This window comes from Polypterus senegalus, chromosome 13, assembly GCF_016835505.1.
Source record: "Polypterus senegalus isolate Bchr_013 chromosome 13, ASM1683550v1, whole genome shotgun sequence".
Taxonomy (NCBI): domain Eukaryota; kingdom Metazoa; phylum Chordata; class Cladistia; order Polypteriformes; family Polypteridae; genus Polypterus; species Polypterus senegalus.
In genome coordinates, this window is record NC_053166.1 from 160,968,468 (window position 1) to 160,989,128 (window position 20,661).

At 45.7% G+C, this 20,661-nt stretch overlaps 1 protein-coding gene across 1 annotated transcript in view; it reads right to left on the minus strand.

Annotated features, from left to right (window-relative positions):
* Window positions 1-16,868, minus strand: part of nomo (nodal modulator) — a 132,627-nt gene extending 115,759 nt beyond the window's left edge. Inside the window, exon 1 of the mRNA XM_039776400.1 lies at window positions 16,733-16,868. Within this exon, the coding sequence (XP_039632334.1) occupies window positions 16,733-16,748 (16 nt within the window). The 5' untranslated portion in view covers window positions 16,749-16,868. The remainder of the gene's footprint in view (window positions 1-16,732) is intronic.
* Window positions 16,869-20,661: the final 3,793 nt, after the last annotated feature.

Here is a 20,661-nt window from a genome sequence, read left to right on the forward strand (position 1 = left end):
TACTGGTGATTCTAAATTGTCCCTAGTGTGCGCGAGTGAGCCCTGCGGTGGGCTGGCACCCTGCCCGGGGTTTGTTTCCTGCCTTGCGCCCTGTGTTGGCTGGGATTGGCTCCAGCAGACCCTCGTGACCCTGTAGTTGGGATATAGCGGGTTGGATAATGGATGGATGGATACTCTGTGCTTTTAAACGTGTGTCTTGGACGTCTGTGTGTTGGGTTTCACGGGGCAACAGCGACCCCTAGCGTCCAGCAATACAATCATTCCTTATCAGCCTGGCCTCGCTTGAAGCAGAGCAGCTCATTTCTGCTCGCCCGGACTACTTATTCCGGCTGCCCCTTCGCAGGCCCTTTCTGTGGGCACCAGTATTTCTCGTATCTTGCCATTCAGCATTACTCCCCTGCTCCCCTTATTTCCTAACTGGCATGAGCTTCCCTTCCCCTGGCCTCGGGCTGACCTCCATCTATCTTTCTCCTGTCCTCTAATCCTTTTGATTTGTTAAATATTGGTATCTTTTCTCTGATATTTACCTAAAAAGAAACACGGCATGCGCCTTTATTGATGAACTGCTCAGCGTACTTAATTCCCATAACAGTTGCATTCCCATAGAAGTTCATATTGAGTTTATATCAACTGGTGCTAATACATGACTTTTTTATTTTCCATGACACTCACATCCAAATGTTTTTCCAACAACTAAAATGATCACTGGGAACGAGAGAACGTGTCGCCAGTACCCGTCACAAAGAACCAAAGAGGCCGGTTATACAAATGAACGTTCCTGCACGTTTATAAGTCAGAGAGACACGTCAGACTTGCACTTTACACCATTCTGAGGGAGCTGTAAATAAAAAAAGAAAAAAAAGAAAAGACAGGCCTGCTTTATTTGTCTCGTTTTAATTTCCGTGTCTTCAAGCTGACAAGAAAACAAGGAGGAAGTGAAATAAGAAATTGATAAGATTAACCACAAAAAGGAAAAAAAAACAGCAGACATTAACTGGCAGTCACAGCGCACACCCAGAAAGTACAGAGGACAAGAAATTGGAAAAGGTGACGTGCGATTACTGACAATGAGGTGGAAATCTGTTTACGACTGCAAAGAGCCGCCACACGGTGCCTCTCGAGAACCCGCCGGACGTCTCCGTCCTCCCATCTGACGCTGTGTCTGTCACACAACCGGACAAACGTTTTAGGACAACTCGGTTTTTTCACTTTATATGGACATGCAGGAACTTTAATGTATTAAAGATTCATGAAAATTTAAAAAAAAATGGCAAATAAAAAACAAAATAAGTCAAGGAATCAATACGTGTTCAAAATTAGCCACCTTTTTTCTTTTGGCTGCTCCCGTTAGGGGTCACCACAGCAGATCATCCTGTTCCATCTCCTCCTGTCCTCGTCATCTCGCTCTGTCACCCCCATCACCTCAGCACATCCATAAACTTCCTCTCAGACCTTCCTCTACTCCTCTTACCAGTCAGTTCCATCCTTAGCACCCTTCACCCAGTATACCCAGCAAGTCTCCTCTACACAGGTCCAAACCAGCGCCATCTCGCCTCTCTGGCTTTGTCTCCAAACTGTCCAACCTGTTTTGATTCAGAATACCAGCCAGCAAAAGAACCCCAGAACATCACACGTCCTCCTCCATGTTTGTCAGTTGGTGTCACACACTGAGGAGACACCCGGTCACCAACTCGATGGTGTACTAACACCCTACATGATGAACCAGAGATTTCAAATTTGGACTCATCGGTCCATAAGACCGTGTCCAGTCTGCAGTGGTCCACAGCCCCGTATTTCAAGGCCTTATTTTGTCTTTTAAGGAATGGCTCCATTACTGCCACCCACTCTGTCACACCTCCTTGTCACAGTAGAAACTGACATTTGCTTTTGTTTTGTCCACTGTGAGTTAAGCCGTGCGGCGAGGCCCCCCATCATACAAGCTGGTGACCCTCAGAAACTTGTCTTCTGATTGGCTTGTGACTTCCTGCCATTAGAGTTTTTTTCCAGTTTCCAATTGATTTTGTATTGTGGAGGACAGGGGTTTCCAACTCCGCTCCTGGAGGGCCGCAGTGGCTGCAGGTTTTCATTCTAACCATCTTCTTAATTAGGGTCCAGTTTTTGCTGTTAATTAACTTTGCATGAAAATGTGCGGTATAAATAAATGTTGTGGTTGTTCTTTTGCTTTAGCTTTCATTGACTTGACTCCGCCCCCTTAGTTGTTTCCTTTTTCCTTAACGAGCAGCCAAACAATAATGAGACACAAAACGAGCCGCCACACAACCAGCTCACCTGTGCCCACCACACAAAATGTGGAAATAAAGAAAGGTGGCGGTCTCAGTCTCTCAGGTCACCAAAACATTTCAATGGCGTTATTATAAATAGTTTTGCTATGGCACAGTGAGAGCAGCAACAAGCTTTGGAATTAAATAACGGGCTTAATTAACAGCAAGAATCGGCTCCTCATTAAGAAACTGGTTGGAGTTTGAAGCCCCAATTTAGCTGGTCATCTGTCGGCTTCTTTCACATCTCATTTCTGATTGGCTGTCATTTAATGAAGAAACGAATCAATTCAGAGGGCTGAATCCTTAAAAACGGGGCTATTAAAATGAAGGGAAAAAAAGTTAATGAGCAGTGAAAACTGATTAAGGGTCAGAATTAAAACCTGCAGCCACTGCGGCCCTCCGGGCCTGGAGTTGGACCCCCTGGTGTATGACAATCATTAACACTTATATATATATTAATATATATATTGTCACAGACGGCTGGGGTTCTTACCCGGCCGGGACGCCTAGAAGGACCAGAAGCTGGCATTAAAAGCTTCCGGGTCAGGAGGACACAACCGCCCTGGAGCAGGAGAGGACCACGGGAAAGGAGGAGAGACTTTGCTACTCGTTGGGACCCGTGGCCACCGCCAGGGGACGCTTTAAGCCTCCTGGGACCCGGGAGAACGTTACTTCCGCCACACTTGGCAAGATGGCGGAGGAACCTGCCAGGGGCGCCGGAGTGCTTCCAGGGCAAAGGGCAGCACTTCCGCCACACCAGGAAGTGCTGCCGGAAGTTCGTTCCCAGCCACCTGGAATGCATCCGGGCGGGAATAAAAGGGCCCGCCTCCTAAGATTTGGAGAGCTAGAGTCGGGAGAGGGAGCAGGACGAAGCTCCCAGGAGGAGATTGGCGGCCAAGGACTGAGTATTGAAGAGATTATTGGGGTGATCGTTGCTTTGTGCCTTGTGTGGTGTTTGGGACTATTTGTGAATGAATAAACGTGTGACTTTTATAAAGATGTGGTCTCCGACTGGTGGTGTCCGGGCAAGTCTCACAATATATATATATATATACACACACATACACATATTGTGGAACTTGGCTCGGACACAGAAAGGCAGACGCGTCTAAATCTCCCCACACACGTTTTTTTACACAGTCCATATTTACAGAATCGGTGCTCCACAGTCCCCAAGTCCCCAAAGTCCTGGCCACAACACACAATGCCTTCTCTTTTCAGGCCGCCTCCTAATCTCCTCCCAGACCTCGTCCGTCTTCTGCCCGACTCAAGTCATCTCATGAAGGGAGGCGGCCCCTTTTACAAGCACCCGGATGTGCTCCAGGTGTGTTCCGGGAATCTTCCACCGACATGCCCCAGTGTGGCGGAAGTGCCGGCTGCATCCCGGAAGCACTTTGGGTGTCCCTGCTCGTCTTCCTCCCAGCACTTCCGGGTGTGGCGGAAGTGCCGAGGTCCAGGGCTCCCAAGGCATCTGGATGACCCCTGGCAGTCCCCATAGCAACCAGGGTGGTCGCCCCCACATGGTCTGAGGAAGGCGTAAGCCCTCTCCCGGTCCTCCTGGGCATCCCGGCCTGATCGCCACCCCAGCCACCTGGGACAATATATATATATATATATATATATATATATATATAGCAAAGCGAGTAGGTTAAAAGCCCCCTAGTATGTATATATGTATATATATATATATATATATTTTTTTTTTTTGCAATTTCTCTAAATGAAAGGCCTACACTTGTAATGCTCTGTCCCATTTCAGTTGTTAATTGCTGTTTTCTTGCCATCATCAGTGGCGTATTGTCCAAGTCGTACTTCACAGGGTGGATGTAGTGACACAGACGGAGGGTTTTTAAGTAATCCACACAAGTTGGGACACCTGTGCTAATTGTTTGCTTCATTCACTTGAACTGCTGCAGCACATCTGTAGGTTTGTAACTTATTAGATGTTCCTTGAAGGCGGCTCACTCGTCATATTCTGAAATGTCCTTTTTATTTCTGCTAAGCTAACCTTTCAATGTAAACCCCTGGCAGTCTACTTCTCACCATTTTAGGTTACTCGGTGCATTTCAATGGATTACATTTGAAGAAAAACCGGAGGTGTTCTGAAACCTTTGACCAGCAGTGTTCATCTAGGGTGCTTGTGAGCACTTTACACACCGTAATGGGAAACAAGAAGACGAAGTACAACTCTGCTGGTCCGTTTGTTATCTGTAAACAGCAGGCTGGCGTAGGGGAAAGTTCTACTGCCGCTGGCATCCCACGTTCAAATCCTGTGCCCGCCCAGACGCTCTTCATGTGGACTTTGCACTTTCTCTCCACGCCTGCCTGGGCCTTCTTCTGGGTCCTCTGGTTTGGTTCCCATAGGCCAAACCCACGTCCCAGCTGACCTTGCGTTCGTGTATTTGTGCACCTCCTGGATTAATATCATTATTATTAGTATTTATTATTTGGCCGACACTTTTATTCAAGGCGACTTACATCTGTGAGATATAACTGGTTATATTGCTTTATGACAGCTCGACTACAGGAAGGTGAAGCGACCTGCTTATGGCTCACAGCGGCAGTACTGGGATTTGAACCCACAACTTCAGGGTCTGAAGTCCAAAGCCTTAACTTCTACACAACCGATTCCTGTATGGCACACTGTGTTTCCAGATGGGGTTTTCTTCCCACTTCCCAAAGCTGTGCAGGTCTGGCACAGTGGCAGTTCCAAAGTGACACCATTTGAGGGGGTATTTGAGAGGGCACCGTGCCCACTGGTTTGGTCTTGCCTTGCTCTCAGTGCTGCCGGTATAGGACCCTGCCCACCCTGACTCTCAGACGCAGAGTGTCGTCTTATGTTTGTTTTATCACCTGAGGGAAGAAACGGCAGAAGAGGAATTCGGAGAGTTTGACTCTTCAAAGAGGCCTCTCACCATCAGTGGACACGCTTTACAATTTCGATCAATAGGACAGTGTGAGAGTGCTGACCCACCCAGGTGGGCTTCCGGTTCTTTTGTTGTGACTGCTAATCTGAAATTGTCTTGATATGAAAGGCGTCCAAACCAGTCACTGCCAGGGCCTCCAATTAGGGTGGGATCCCACCTTATCAAGTAACCTTACAAGCCCCCCACCAGCCTGGTTATCTTGAAAAAGCATTCGGACGCAGCACTGACTGTTATTGAGCAGAAACGTTTAACAATTCACCTGATCGTGTGGGCAGCAACGCTGTAGAAATGCAAACTCCCAACCTCCTCCTCCTCAGTAATGCTTTTAATAAAAGCAGCAGGAAGTTTAAAGTCTGCGGTGGCAGGTAACAAAATTAAAGCAGATGACAGAAATAAAAATGAACACTCTGGTAGTGGATAAGGCCAAGCTGACAAAAATGTTTATAGATGGAGAACTGGATAAAAACAGCAGGAAGGCAAATCCTAAAGGCCAATGACAGACAGGGAGAGAGATAGATAGACAGACAGACTTAGTGTAGTTGGCAGGATAGATAGATAGATAGATAGATAGATAGATAGATGTGAAAGGCACTATATAATAGATAGATAAATAGATGTGAAAGGTACTATATAATAAATAGATAGATAGATAGATAGATAGCATAGTTGGCAGGATAGATAGATAGATACTTTATTAATTCATATACTCCAGCAGCAGCTCACTGATAAAAATAATATTAATTGGCAATAAAAGGATAGATAGATAGATGAAACTTTATTAATTCATATAGATAGATAGCAGCAGCTAGATAGATAGATAGAAAAATAGATAGATTAGATAGATAGAAGAGCAATAGAAATGCTATATGATAGATAGATGTGCAAGTTAAGAAAAGTGATAGGATAGGAGAGTGCCAGGCAGGTATAGATAGATAGATCTATAATCTTGTGTAGTGTTGAAAGGCACTATAAGATAGATACCAAAGTTGGCAGGGTAGATAGCATTGAAGAGTTGCATAGTGTGTGGAGAGGAGGCAGGTATAACGGTCTATAATCCTCAGTCTATCCAAAGGGGTGGCATTGAAGAGTTGCATAGTGCTAAGGTTCAGTCACCGTGCCGCAAAGCTGACGTGATTTATTTATTTTTTATAGAGGACCCCAAGGACACTCCCAGCCTTGGCCCGACCCGTACACCATCACAAACAGAGACAAAATAAAGCACACCAGGAACTAACCACAATTAAAGAATACAATGAAATTCAATAATATAAATGAAAACAATAATACCACCCCAGTACCCCTACTGCGATATTACATTAAACACAAAAACACAACTCCACACAGCAAGGTCCATGGAAAACCACACCGGATGTAATGAGAGATGACGAGAGTAAGTCCAGAGATCTGTATGTTCAAAGGGAATGAAAAAGCAGTCCTACCGGTGGACACTGAAAGGGTGAAGACGGATGGATGGTTCAGGAGCGGGAAAGCCGTGAATCCACAATCAGTCCTCAGCACCCAAGTAGACCCCAACAACGAATACAATCGAGAACACAACGACTAAATACGGTCCGATAGGTAAACGAAACATAATACAACAACAAAAAAACACTTCTCCTTCTTTCGGACACCTGCCCTCCTTTTAAACCCCACTGACCACCTTTGACCCCAACAGCCCTGCAGGGACTGCTGGGAAATGCAGTTTTAACTACTAGTAGCACTGCTACAAGCTGGTCCTCTGTCTGGAGATGATCCTGTTCAGTGGATGCAGTGGATTCTCCATGATTGACAGGAGTCTGCTCAGTGCCCGTCGCTCTGCCACAGATGTCAAACTGTCCAGCTCCGGGTCTGCACCCTCTGCACAGTCACCTCTGATGATCACGGGGTCCATGAGGGGCCTGGTCCTCCTAAAATCCACCTCCAGCTCCTTGGTCTTGCTGGTGTTCAGGTGTAGGTGGTTTGAGTCGCACCATTTAACAAAGTCCTTCATTAGGTTCCTATACTCCTCCTCCTGCCCACTCCTGATGCAGCCCACCATAGCAGTGTCGTCAGTGAACTTTTGCACCTGGCAGGACTCCGAGTTGTATTGGAAGTCCGATGTATGTTGTCTGAACAGGACCAGAGGAAGTCCAGTCCCCTGAGATGCTCCTGTGCTGCTGACCACAATGTCAGACCTGCAGTTCCCGAGACGCACATACTGAGGTCTGTCTGGAAGATAGTCGACGATCTCGCACTTGGAGGTCATTGAGTTTAGGAGCCAAAGTGCCATCCAGATCTCTGAGGTGGGCGTCATCTCGCTGTGACCTCCACAGCAGACCGAAATGACTGGCAGCCAAGTGTGACACGCATGGGTTGAGGAACAGTGACGTGCGGTGAGGCTCATGGCTGGCGACTCCTTCAGAGTCAGATTTACAAAAAGTCGCTGATTCAGTATTCAGTTGGCACCCAGCATGCACATTGACTGCTGGTTATGTTTCATATCTCATCAGCATTCTTTACACGCACATCAGTACGGCGCATATCTGGCAAAGAAAGACCGTCACGTTTATAACAGCGAGAGAGAGAGAGAGAGCGGAGAGAGCACATTTGCTCCACAGACCCTCCTCCTTCATCTTTTTCTTCTTTCAGTTGCTCCTGTTAGGGGTCACCACAGCAGATCATCTTCTTCCATCTCCTTCTGTCCTCGTCATCTCGCTCTGTCACCTCCATCACCTGCATGTCCTCTCTCACCACATCCATAAACCTCCTCTTAAACCTTCCTCTCCTCCCCTTATCTCTCAGCTCTATCCTTAGCACCCTTCTCTCATTATACCCCTCATCTCTCCTCCTCACAGGTCCTCACTAAAGCCATCTCGCCTCTCTGACTTTGTCTCCAACCGTCCCACCTGAGCTGACCCTCTAATGTCCTCGTTTCTAATCCTGTCCATCCTCGTCACCCCCAATGCCAATCTTAGCATCTTTAACTCTGCCACCTCCAGCTCTGTCCCCTGTGCCACCGTCACCAGCCCATATTACACAGCTGGTCTCACTACCGTCCTGTAGACCTTCCCTGTCACTCTTGCTGATACGCGTCTGTCACAAATCACTCCTGACGCTCTTCTCCACCCTGCCTGCACGCTCTTCTTCTCTTCTCTTCCTCACTCCCCGTTACTCTGTACTGTTGATCCCAAGTATTTGAACTCCTCCACCTCCCTGCATCCTCACCATTCCACTGACCTCCCTCTCATTCACACACATGTATTCTGTCCTGGTGGTCCTTCATTCCTCTCCTCTCGCATCTCCACCTCTGTGCCACCGTCACCAGCCCATATTACACTGCTGGTCTCACTACCGTCCTGTAGACCTTCCCTGTCACTCTTGCTGATGCCCGCACCCTCCATGTGTTCTAAATTTGCAATTCCACAATTCCGACTCATTCAATACAAAAAAAGGGAATTCAATTTCGACCTTAATTGAAATATTCAGTTGTTTATTTATAGCTTTAAATTCTGATACTTTAATCAATTTGAATACAGACTGTTCAACAAAAGGATAACAAGAAAAACAAAACAATATTTTATGTTTGGTCAAATTTTAGTTTTTAAATATTGGGTTGTTTTTTTCTTGGCCTGATCCCATTTTTTACAAGATTGAAACCCGTTTCTGGTCTTTACCTTTATTTGTAAACTAGCAAAATATATACAGAGCAAAATACCCGCGCCTCGCAGTGGAGAAGTAGTGTGTTAAAGAAGTTCTAAAAAGGAAAAGGGAACATTTTAAAAATAACGTAACCTGATCGTCAGTGGGCGGCACGGTGGCGCAGTGAGTAGACCCATCTGGGTTTGCTTCCCGGGTCCTCCCTGCCTGCGTGTAGTTTGCATGTTCTCCCCGTGTCTGCGTGGGTTTCCTCCCACAGTCCAAAGACATGCCGGTTAGGTGGACTGGCGATCCTAAATTGGGGTGTGTGTGCTTGGTGTGTTTGTGTGTGTCCTGCGACAGGATTGGTTCCTGCCTTGTGCCCTGTGTTGGCTGGGATTGGCTCCAGCAGACCCCCGTGACCCTGTGTTCGGATTCAGCGGGTTGGAAAATGGATGGATGGATGATCGTCAATGTCATTGTTTTGTGAGTGTTATGAGTGTTGCGGTCATCAAGGATTTGATTCTCATTGTTTCTTTCAACCAGCTTTGCATTTGGAGGACGTGTTGTGTTCAAGTTACATTCCGTGTTTGTCAACCGTTGTAAAGATAACCGGTGTCGTTCATCGAAGTGATCACTGCCCAAATCGGTACTCGTGAATCTAAGATGTTCAACAGGCATTCCCGGTATTAACTTGTGGATTTGCCTGCGGATATTTTGCGTGTCTATGAAGGTAACTGAACCTTCCCCAGTCCTGCAAAGTCAGTTGACGTGAGCCGCTCGGAGTACATGCATCGAAGCTTCTCAGCTGTGCCTGTGCGATCTCGCAATGTCCACGGCTTTATTTAATGTTAGCTCAGACCCGGCACTTAAAAGTTGTATCTCGCGAATATCGTATTCGTCTTAGGCATGGCAAACACCAGCGGCCGCGTGTCTATGAACCTAATTTAAAGTTAAGCTTTACACCCTGCCTTCCTATTCGTTTGCATAAGCACAGTCCTTAACCACAAGTTTTAACTCTGTTATAAAGTAATCAAAAGTCTCATTTATACCCTGCGTCTTCTCATTAAACTTGTATCTCGCGAATATCGTATTCGTCTTAGGCATGACAAACACCAGCGGCCGCGTGTCTATGAACCTAATGGCGCTTTTCCACTGCATAGGACGGCACAGCACGGTTCAGTACAGCTCACCTTGGTTCGGCTCGGTTGGCGTTTCGACTGCAGTTTAGTACCGCTTTAGAGTGGGCGGGATTATTCACGTGTCGTTATAGTTGCGCCGCCTCTACTGCCGTGACACCGTGGAACTTTTACAACAACACGCAGACAACGACAACACTTTAGGTAAGCATCTAAAAAAAGCACATCACTAGCTAACTTTTATCACTGTTGCAAAGCATAAAATGAACTTAACTGCCAGTGTAACATTAAAATGCTGATTCTGTATATTACAGATCTTCCACATTTTGCAAAAAAGTCGCCGCAACAGACCATCTGTTTGGACATTTCACTGTGCTTCAGAGTGGTGGGATGTGATTGTTCCCGGTTTCACAAACACTTGGTGGCTGGAGAACTTTCGAATGTCTGAAGAAACATTCATCCACTTATGCAACAAACTGCATCCAGCGATGGAGAGACGGGACACAAACTTCCGCGTGTATAAAGAAAAGAATAGCCAGTGACGCAGTAATGACGATTTTCTCCGGCCAATCAGTGACCAGCAGTTTACACGTCACGCTTTTGGTAACGGTTCGCGCTTGGAACCTCGGCTGAGGTGGTACTAAAAAAAGGACCAGGTACTGTTCCCAGTGGAAAACCCCCCAAAAGTGAGCTGAACTGAACCGTGTCGTGCCGTACTATGCAGTGGAAAAGCGCCATAATTTAAAGTTAAGCCTTCCTATTCGTTTGCATAAGCACAGTCCTTAAACCACAAGTTTTAACTCCGTTATAAAGTAATCAAAAGTCTCATTCATACCCTGCGTCTTCTCATTAAACTTGTATCTCACGAATATCGCATTCGTCGTAGGCATGACAAACGCCAGCGGCAGCCTGTCTATGAACGCAATTTAAACTTACGCTTTGTTTCCGCAGTAGCTGCACTCATGAATATGCGTGTATGCGTCGCTCGCTTCATATTCTTTTGCTGCCTTCTCAATTGTGTAATGTGTTTTTTGAACAGGTTTCATTCATCGAAGTGTTCACTACCCAAATCGGTATTAAGTTGTGGACCTGCCTGCGAGTATTTAGTCGGCAGCGTGTCTATGAACGTAATTTCAACTTAAGCTTTACACCGTGCTTTCCTATTGATATGTCTACAAAGGCCTGTTCAGCGTCGGAGGGTTAACACAGCAGCTGCACTTATGAATATGATAAGCACAGTCCTTCACCCGCGAATATTCACCTTATATGGGCAGGCACTCAATTACGTGGGAGGCGTGGCGATGAGGGATGCAACTCCGCCTCACACGGCGACCGAGCTGCAGGCTATGGCCGTATACAGTATATGGACGAAATTAGGTTCCAGTTATGGCCATCACACGTAGAATTTCAAAATGAAACCTGCTTAACTTTTGTAAGGAAGCTGTTAGGAATGAGCTGCCAAATTTCAGCCTTCCACCCACACGGGAAGTTGGAGAATTAGTGACGAGTGAGTGAGTCAGTGAGGGCTTTGACTTTTATTAGTATAGATGAAGTCCACGTGCCTGCCCTTCTCCATGAAAATCTCTGTCACCTTCTTGTAAAATTCCTCCTTATTTTCCTTTTATTTTAGAAATCTTAATCTTCCATTTTGGCAGTCAGTCAGAACAAAACAATCAAACTAAGCGGCCCGCTGCACTGCACGTGACTTTCTGATGTCGCTAACTTATCGGCGCCTCTGCTCAGAAGAACAGCAGCAACGGGCACCTGTTGGCTCACATGCGCCCCCTGCAGGGCGCCATGGTACTGCCGGCCTCGCCTTGTGCCAGAGGGTGAACTTTCACTTTATGTTTGGGCACCACCGCCCGCGGATTTATGTCTGATCATCCATCCATCCATCATCCAACCCGCTGTATCCTAACTACAGGGTCTGCTGGAGCCAATCCCTGGGTACGGTGGGGGTGATCTTGCAGTCTTGTACGCCTGTTATCATCCAGTTGATACTCGGAACGACCAGCAGAGGGTGAACTGGAGGCGACTGCCTGCATTCTTTATGTTTGGGCACCACCGCGCCCGCCTGTTGCTTTTGAAATTAAATACAGTTGGCCGGTTCAGAGCGTCAGCTGGATGATAACATACATACAGCACCGCAAGACAAGCACATTAGTGAGTCTTCATCCATCCATCCATCCATCCATCATCCAACCCGCTGTATCCTAACTACAGGGTCTGCTGGAGCCAATCCCAGCCAACACAGGGTGCAAGGCAGGAAGAAATCCTCATGCAGGGCGCACACACACACCCCAATTTAGGATCGCCAATCCACCTAACCTGCATGTCTTTGGACTGTGGGAGGAAACCCACGCAGACACGGGGAGGACATGCAAACTCCATGCAGGGAGGACCCGGGAAGCGTACCCAGACGGGTCTCCTAACTACGAGGCAGCAGCGCTACCCACTGCGCCACCGTGCCACCCTACATCCGAGCAGTTAGACTACATATGTCACGCATACTCATTAAAGATATCAGCCAGACTGTGGAAAGTCAGGGTGGTATAATAAAGGTCTCTGCACACCTTATATTGGCGACATACAGAGCGACAGCGACAGGCACGCGCCAATCACAGGCATCACCCTCGTCAGTGTGTGAGGAACAGCGCAGTCCGAGGGGAGGTGAGGGCCGTCGCTCCCACACATCGCGTTTTCTCCGCTGTATCTGAACATGCAATGCGCCAGACATTGGAGGGGCTCCTTGTTAAAGTCGCAAAAAGAGAAAAAAGATTCCAGTGAGCCAACAGACAGCAGGGATTCCGTTAGTTAACGTGAAAGTCGCCCTACACAATAATCCTCCTCCTCCTCCTCCTCCTCCGCTGGTCTCCCTCACACCAGCCACGATTCTCTTCAAAGAACAAGTGCAGGTTAATTTGTTGGCTCTCTTTTTACTGTATATTTTCTATTAATCATTTTTATATGAATACTTTTGGGCTCTGGAACGAATCACCCGAGCTTCCATTACTTCTTATGGGGAAATTCGCATTGATATACGAGTGCTTTGGATCACAACCACGTTTCCAGAACGAATGACGCTCGCAAACCGAGGCACCGCCGTACGCAGTTTGCCTCAGTAAAGTAACAACAACCAACAGAAAAACATGCCTCTCTCTATTATAATCAAAGAACAATCACGAAACGAGACGCGATCTTTGGAAGAGAGACCGAGAGACACTTTCACATCCCGAGAGACGGTCAAGTCACGCCATACTTACAACCTTCGGAAGCGAGTCCCGGGATAAACGTGCAGAGCAGGTTAGAGATCACGGATGCAGGAAAATTTGAAGGTCTCAAAACAAAAATGAGAGTAAAGATCGAATTAGCGCAAACCAACGGTGAAATAACAAGAGGCCGAATGGTGCTTGAGGACGTCTGGGGGACAAGAGAGGCAAGGCACTTCAAACGTTTGAAACGCCGCATGAAATGCAGCAGCTGAACGAGCAAAGGGGAGGCACAAACACAACAACTGTTATTTGTTTCCCATTGTATGAGCGTTTAAGAGGGGGAGCAGCGTCTGCTTGAGGTGCGTTCAGCCCCCAGCTTCTTGACAGGGGGGTGAAGCTCCATAACACCATTTAATTATACACATTGAAAACAATTCAGTGTTTAAGGAAGTCACGACACACTGTCTGGTGGGGTAGTAAAGTCTGCTTTTGTGGAGTTTGGTGTCCTACCAGTGTGCCAGCTTATCGAATACAACCCACCATAAATCAGCGTCCCTCACCGCAATAAACCTTCAGCACGCAGGGATAAAGACGTCCGCTAACTTCGTTGAAGTTTTTCATCCCGGCTAGGAACAATATGGTAAAAGGGGGCGTGTCCGTATGCAAATAGCATCACTTGGGTGTTACTTCACCAGTTTACAGTTGTTTACCTTCGCTGTTTAACAGTTTTACACTGCGACGTTAACAAGAGATTTCCAGTGTAAATGTAACGCGTCAGCAAACGGTATGCAGCATATTTTGAAGGCAGAAAAACATCGAATTTACAGAACGTGGCTGTAAAAAATAATGAAATGAGTCGTTCAAGATACAAGTTTTCTGAAGAACAGAAGGTAACTTCTGTCATAGAATGGAAAGACGCCATATTAAATAAGCACAGCTGTATTTGTGGGTGATAGACATGTAGGGATGGAGTTACCAAATGGAAAGGCGCTATATGTTATCAAAATATGGAACAGCTGCACTGTGGGTGAAAAACATATGGGGATGGAGTTATAGAATTGAAAGGCACTATATTAAATAAAAAGGGGCCTCATGTTATTGAAATATGGAACAGTCATCCTGTGTGTAATGCGGTGGGCTGGCGCCCTGCCCGGGGTTTGTTTAATGCCTTGCGCCCTGTGCTGGGTGGGATTGGCTCCAGCAGACCCCCCATGACCCTGTGTTAGGATATAGCGGGTCGGACACTGACTGACTGACTGACTGAAGGTAACTTTCCTTCTTTTTTTTTTTTCATTCTTTCACCATTTACAGTATTTTTACCGTTAAATGCACTGTGTATGTTTCGGAGCGTACCTTCCCTCCGGCTTAGCTAGTGTTACCTTTTTGTTTACTGATTTTTAAAGTTTGTCCTGTTTCACTACCACACGGGCAGAGCTGCAGGGGACGGCTAGTTAATGATATATTGAACAATTATTATAAAAGTAAAGCTGAATGAATCGAACTCTGCAGATGCAGGAATAAAAAAAGTCCAGAAATAGAAATCGACGTTTTGTACCAAATTTCCATCCAGCCATCCATTATCCAACCCGCTATATCCTAACTACAGGGTCACGGGGGGTCTGCTGGAGCCAATCCTAGCCAACACAGGGCACAAGGCAGGAAACAAACCCCGTGTAGGGTGCCAGCCCACCGCAGGGCACACACACACCCCAATTTATGATCACCAATGCACCTCACCTGCATGTCTTTGGACTGTGAGAGGAAACCCACGCAGACACGAGGAGAACATGCAAACTCCACGCAGGGAGGACCCAGGAAGCGAACCCAGACGGGTCTCCTAACTGCGAGGCAGCAGCGCTATACCCACCGTGCCATCCCTTGTACCAAATACTTGTATGCAAAATCTGGTTGACCGAAGTGAAAGCGTAACTCAGGTTATCGTGTTTACACACAAACAGAATTCCAAAAATCTTATCTTCGGACACAAGGGAGGTCTAAAACATTTTGATGAATCTCGACATCAAATGTTTGGCCGATTCCAATACTTTCCCTATGCAAGTAAAAAAAAAGTAACCTCAGTGGCTAAAGTGAAGCAAAGAGATGTTGGGTAAGGTTAAGAAACGCTTAGTCAGGCTGTGTGGTGTTGGTGGTTAAGGCTTGGGACTTCAACAAATCCTGAAGTTGTGCTACCGACACCATTGTGTGACCCTGAGCAAGTCACTTCGCCTGCCTGCGCCAACTGGAATAAAACAATAGAAGCTGAACCCATTGTGCCTCACAAATTGTAAATCCCCTTACATAAAGCGAGAAGTCAATCCAAATGACCCCCTTGATTGGCTAACTAAAACAATTACGATGTCAAGCTTTTGAGGCAACTCAGGCCCCAACTTCAGGCGAGATGAGTGGCCTCATACACTTGGATATCGTAATCTTTTTTTAGTTAGCCAATAAAAGGGGTTATTTGGATTGACTTCTCACTACAGGGTGGTCCAGATCGTCTGGATGACTTTGATTTACGCGGGGACGATTTCAAAGACGTCGTCAGTTTGCACACTTCTCGATGACCCGGGATTTTTCGGGTGATTTTCTATGTAATAAACTTAATACGTTATAGCGTAATGAAAATTGCATAATTAGATCTGGACCACCCTATACAATCATAATGGCTAACACGGTACAACTCCCTAGTACTACTTGCATAAAGCCAAATGGTAACAGCAGGGCATCTATGAGGCAGCAATGCCAACCACACGACCACTGTGCTCCTCTCACCTTTACCAAACTGAACGGTTCGGAACACACGCTCGCGGTCCACGGATCATATAAAGTGCTCGTCCAAAAGCCCGGTCATCCTATACAATATGTTCTCTCCTGCCAGGTAGTCATGACAAGAAGCAAATTGATTTAAAAAGCCGCATTTCCTAGTGGGTGACCCTGCCGCCTCTCAGAGTTCTTTTCCTTTCAGCTGCGCGCGTGTAACTTGCTTGTTCTCCCGGGTTTGCGTCAACCTAAATACGGATAAACAAGCCCGCGAGGTAGCAGGCAGGGCGCCCCCGTCACGTCCGCTGAGCCTCCCAATTTTCCGCGACCATCTGTTTACTGAAAAAGTGAGTGAACTTCAAAATCGGCCGGCGTCCCTGGCTTGTCCGTCTACAACCCGGGACGTCTGCCCGTCTAGTACCCACCACCACCACCGCCGCCTCCTCCTCTCCCCGAGTTTCCCGGCTCGCTGCACACGCGCGCACACGTAGATTAGGCGGGCTGCGCGCGGCTCGCGCCTCAACTTTCTTCCCACCCGTGGGTCGCGCGCCCCAGCACCACTTTTCGCCCGGAGCGTCTCGCGCCCCGCTTCTCGCTCTCTCGTCACAAACACCACACGAGTTGGGAGGATTTCTCGGAGTCGCTACAGAGTACGGCGACAGGGACACAAAACAAAACCAAAAAAAAAAAGTTCGCGAAGTCGCTCGGCTTCCGGGTTTCAAGGAAGCCTGCTGATTGACGAGCCTTGTTGTTTGGACGTGTTCGCGACACCCCGGCTTAACAAATCGGTCACTCACCGCTGCCCGGCTCCATTTATCCGGCGGATCCAGCAGAGCGATGACAAATCGGGAACGTCGTGGAGTGTCGCAGCAGCCTGGCACACAAGAGGTCTCTCAGTCCGAGTGAGGAACGTCAGGGCTCCGCCTCCGGGGCGGAGAGACGAGAAGGTGAGTGGCAGGTGAGGACGAAGGGGGCCGCAAGTTTAGTGCTGGCATTTCGACTTTCCGTTACGCTATTACTGGATTTACCCGCAGCACTGCGTTCAAGTCTTAAGTATCCTCGATGTTTTAATTTTCTGTATATTTTATCCTCGATATTTTTTTGTCTTCCTCCATATTTTGTCAGATGAAAAAGAGAATATTTCAGATTTCCAGACAGTAGTAGTCGGGTGTTACCGCGTTAAGTACGTTAACGTTTTTCTCAGTAAATCAATTTCTAATGGGGCTATCGACATGAAATCTTCACAAGATGTCGGTAACAAACCAAGTAATCCACACTTTGGCACTTCATTTCTTTTCGGGTACGGGATTTTGAATTTGACAAACCGCTTTTGGTAATGGAAATTAATGAAATGGACCTTTCAGTGTTAACCAAATTTTATAGGGGTGCTTTATTAACCTGGCATCTTGTTTTGAAAGGACATTTCAGTACATCAAGTTGGTTGAGCCTTTCATTTTAACTCGCTCTTCTCCTGCTCTCAACTGAGGAGTAAACGTTTTACTGATTTATTCATTAAAAATGGGATTTTAAAAATCAGATACATTTATAATAGGGAGGGAGTCCGTGCACTTTTTGGTATTTGAAATTTTGTTTCAGAAAATATCATTTAAAAAAGAAAACGAGACACTTATTTGATTTTCAACTTAAAAGAGAAAAATGAAAAACAATTACTTTTTTCCTTTTGTTCTTTCGCACATCAGAAAAGAAAAATGCAACAACAACCTGGTCAGGTAATGCGCCACTTGCAGCAAACACTGGTCAACTGGTGTGTGGACCGTAGACTGGACCATCATCATGACATTGGAGCAGAACTCGGACGTGATTTTAGAGATGGCAAAACACGGCCTGTCATCGAAAATGATATCTGAGCGTCTGCCATATGAACACGGAGCAGCGAGAGGCTTTTCTGCAAGAAATGTTAGAAAGTTTTGTGCTGAGCAAACCTCGGGCTGTCGACTCTCTGACACACATTTGGAGATTGAGGTGACAAACCTCAAGGCCGTCGATCGATGTGTTGTGAGGAGGACTGTTAGCACGGGTCGTCAAAAATCGAGCAGAAGGAGAAGTACGTCTGGTTTCACACAACGAAAATGTGTCTAAATAAATTCAGAAAAGTGTGTGTCATTTTAAGTTTATGACTGCTATTTGTTACCATAGAATTACAAAAATACCTTATTTCCCCTTATTTTATTCTTTAATCAAAAATCAAAATTTGAAAATTCCTTTCATTTTCGTTTTTCCTTCTAAAATGAAATTTCAAATACATTTATGGAGCCTTCAGTTTTGGGTGTAAAGTCAGTGAGGATGATTGAGGCCTTTCTCTCTTCGGCGGCCAAAGAGCATCACAGACTCCATCAGCACCCATCTGGGCTGCTGTGATTGTGGGTGTAGTAGGAGGGAAGGTGCCAGCCTGGAGGGAGCTGGACAAGCCCTCCAGCAGCAAAAGGGCAGCAGACCTCCAGTGGAGGATTGGCCACGGCGTCATAGCTACAAACTCCTTCTTAAAGAGAATTACAGTGACAGAGGGTGACAGATGTGGGCAAAGGGAAGCCGTTTTTCATCTGTTTGCATCATGTGTAAGACTGGGAGTTTTGAACTAATCTGTGTGCAAATTGTGATGTTTATTTATGGAGCCACATACTGTATAATAAGAGCAACAGGCACTTGCTGAACTTTCTGCTTGGTGAAGCAAAATTAGCAATTTAAAAAAGTAGAAAAAATAAACAGTGTGGGAACGGACCAGAGGATGTCCTGTTACTGTTTAGGCCAAACAACAACAACAACAACAACATTTCTTTTGCACATTTTCATACAAATTATGCAGCTCAAAGTGCTTTACATGATGAAGAAAGAGAAAAAAGACAAAATAAATAAGAATTAAAATTAGGGAACACTAAATAATTAACACAGAAGAAAAGTAAGGTTCGATGTCCAGGAAGGACAGAAAAAACAAAAAAAAAATCTGCAAGTTGTCCGAGGCCACGAGACCACCCATCCCCCTCTAGGCATTCTACCTAACATCAATATATAGATAGAAAGGCGCTATATGATAGATAGATAGATAGATAGATATGAAAGGCGCTATATGATAGATAGATATGAAAGGCGCTATATGATAGATAGATAGATAGATAGATATGAAAGGCTATATGATAGATATAGATAGATAGATAGATAGATAGATAGATATGAAAGGTGCTATATGATAGATAGATAGATAGATAGATATATAAATAAATATGAAAGGCGCTATATGATATATGATAGATAGATAGATAGATAGATAGATATGAAAGGCGCTATATGATAGATAGATAGATAGATAGATGTATGAAAGGTGCTATATGATAGATAGATAGATAGATGTGAAAGGCACTGTATGATAGATAAATAGATAGATAGATAGATATGAAAGGCTATATGATAGATAGCTATATGATAGATAGATAGATATATAAATAAATATGAAAGGCACTATATGATAGATAGATAGATAGATATGAAAGGCACTATATGATAGATAGATAGATACTGTAGATATGAAAGGCGCTATATGATAGATAGATAGATAGATAGATAGATAGATAGATGTGAAAGGCGCTATATGATAGATAGATAGATAGATGTGAAAGGCACTATATGATAGATAGATAGATAGATAGATATGAAAGGCGCTATATGATAGATAGATAGATAGATAGATATAGATATGAAAGGATAGATAGATAGATAGATAGATAGATAGATAGATAGATAGATAGATAGATAGATAGATAGATAGATAAATAAATAAATATGAAAGGCACTACATGATAGATAGATAGATACTTTATTAATCCCAAGATGAATTTCCCATACTCCAGCAGCAGCATACTGATAATAACAATATTAAATTAAAGAGTGATAACAATGCCAGACAATAACTTTGTATAATGTTAACGTTTACCCCCCCGAGTCGCAGTGTGGGGTCTCCTCAGTCTGTCACTGAAGCTGCTCCTCTGTCTGGAGGTGATCCTGTTCAGTGGATGCAGTGGAGTTTCAGTTATTGACAGGTGCCTGCTCAGCGCCCGTCACTCCGCCACGGATGTCTCGTCTCTCTGAGAAAGTCTCGTCTCGTCCCAAGATTTTTTTATATAATAGAGAGATTTACCAAGCTTTCACTGAAGCCATTACTGTAACGAACTCTTTCAGGGCGGATGTCGGCTTTTGTCAACAGGAGGGGCTGATGGCGGTAATGAACTGTACACAGTGACAAACCTATATTTTTGCTCCTCTCTGTTTGCTAGAAGGAACCCTAGCGGTGTTGGTTTGCCCGAGATTCCCTGCGCTTGCGTGACTAGAGAGGATCAAACGACGGCCAAAATGGAATCAACATCTGGCGAGAGGTAGAAGCAAATGTGTAGAACGTTTTGCATGTTACCGCTGAATTGAACTCTGACCTGTCAGACTCCAATGTTGATAGCGGTGATCGAAAGCGAATGTCAGGTACCAGCAGCAGCTGATCGATCCCCAGCTGATTGTGGCGCAGGTTTGTGCAGCCGACGCGCCTACAGCAATGTTTGCCTGGGAGGACCACCACGTACAATGACAAGAGGTACAAACCAGACCGCATTGCACTGCGACTGCCACTGTGGCCCCACCACATGAAGTCAGCCACAAGAGATGGCGACCTGGCGCCCACTGCATGAAGCAACAGATGAAACCATTGCTTTGTGTGCTTTCTAAA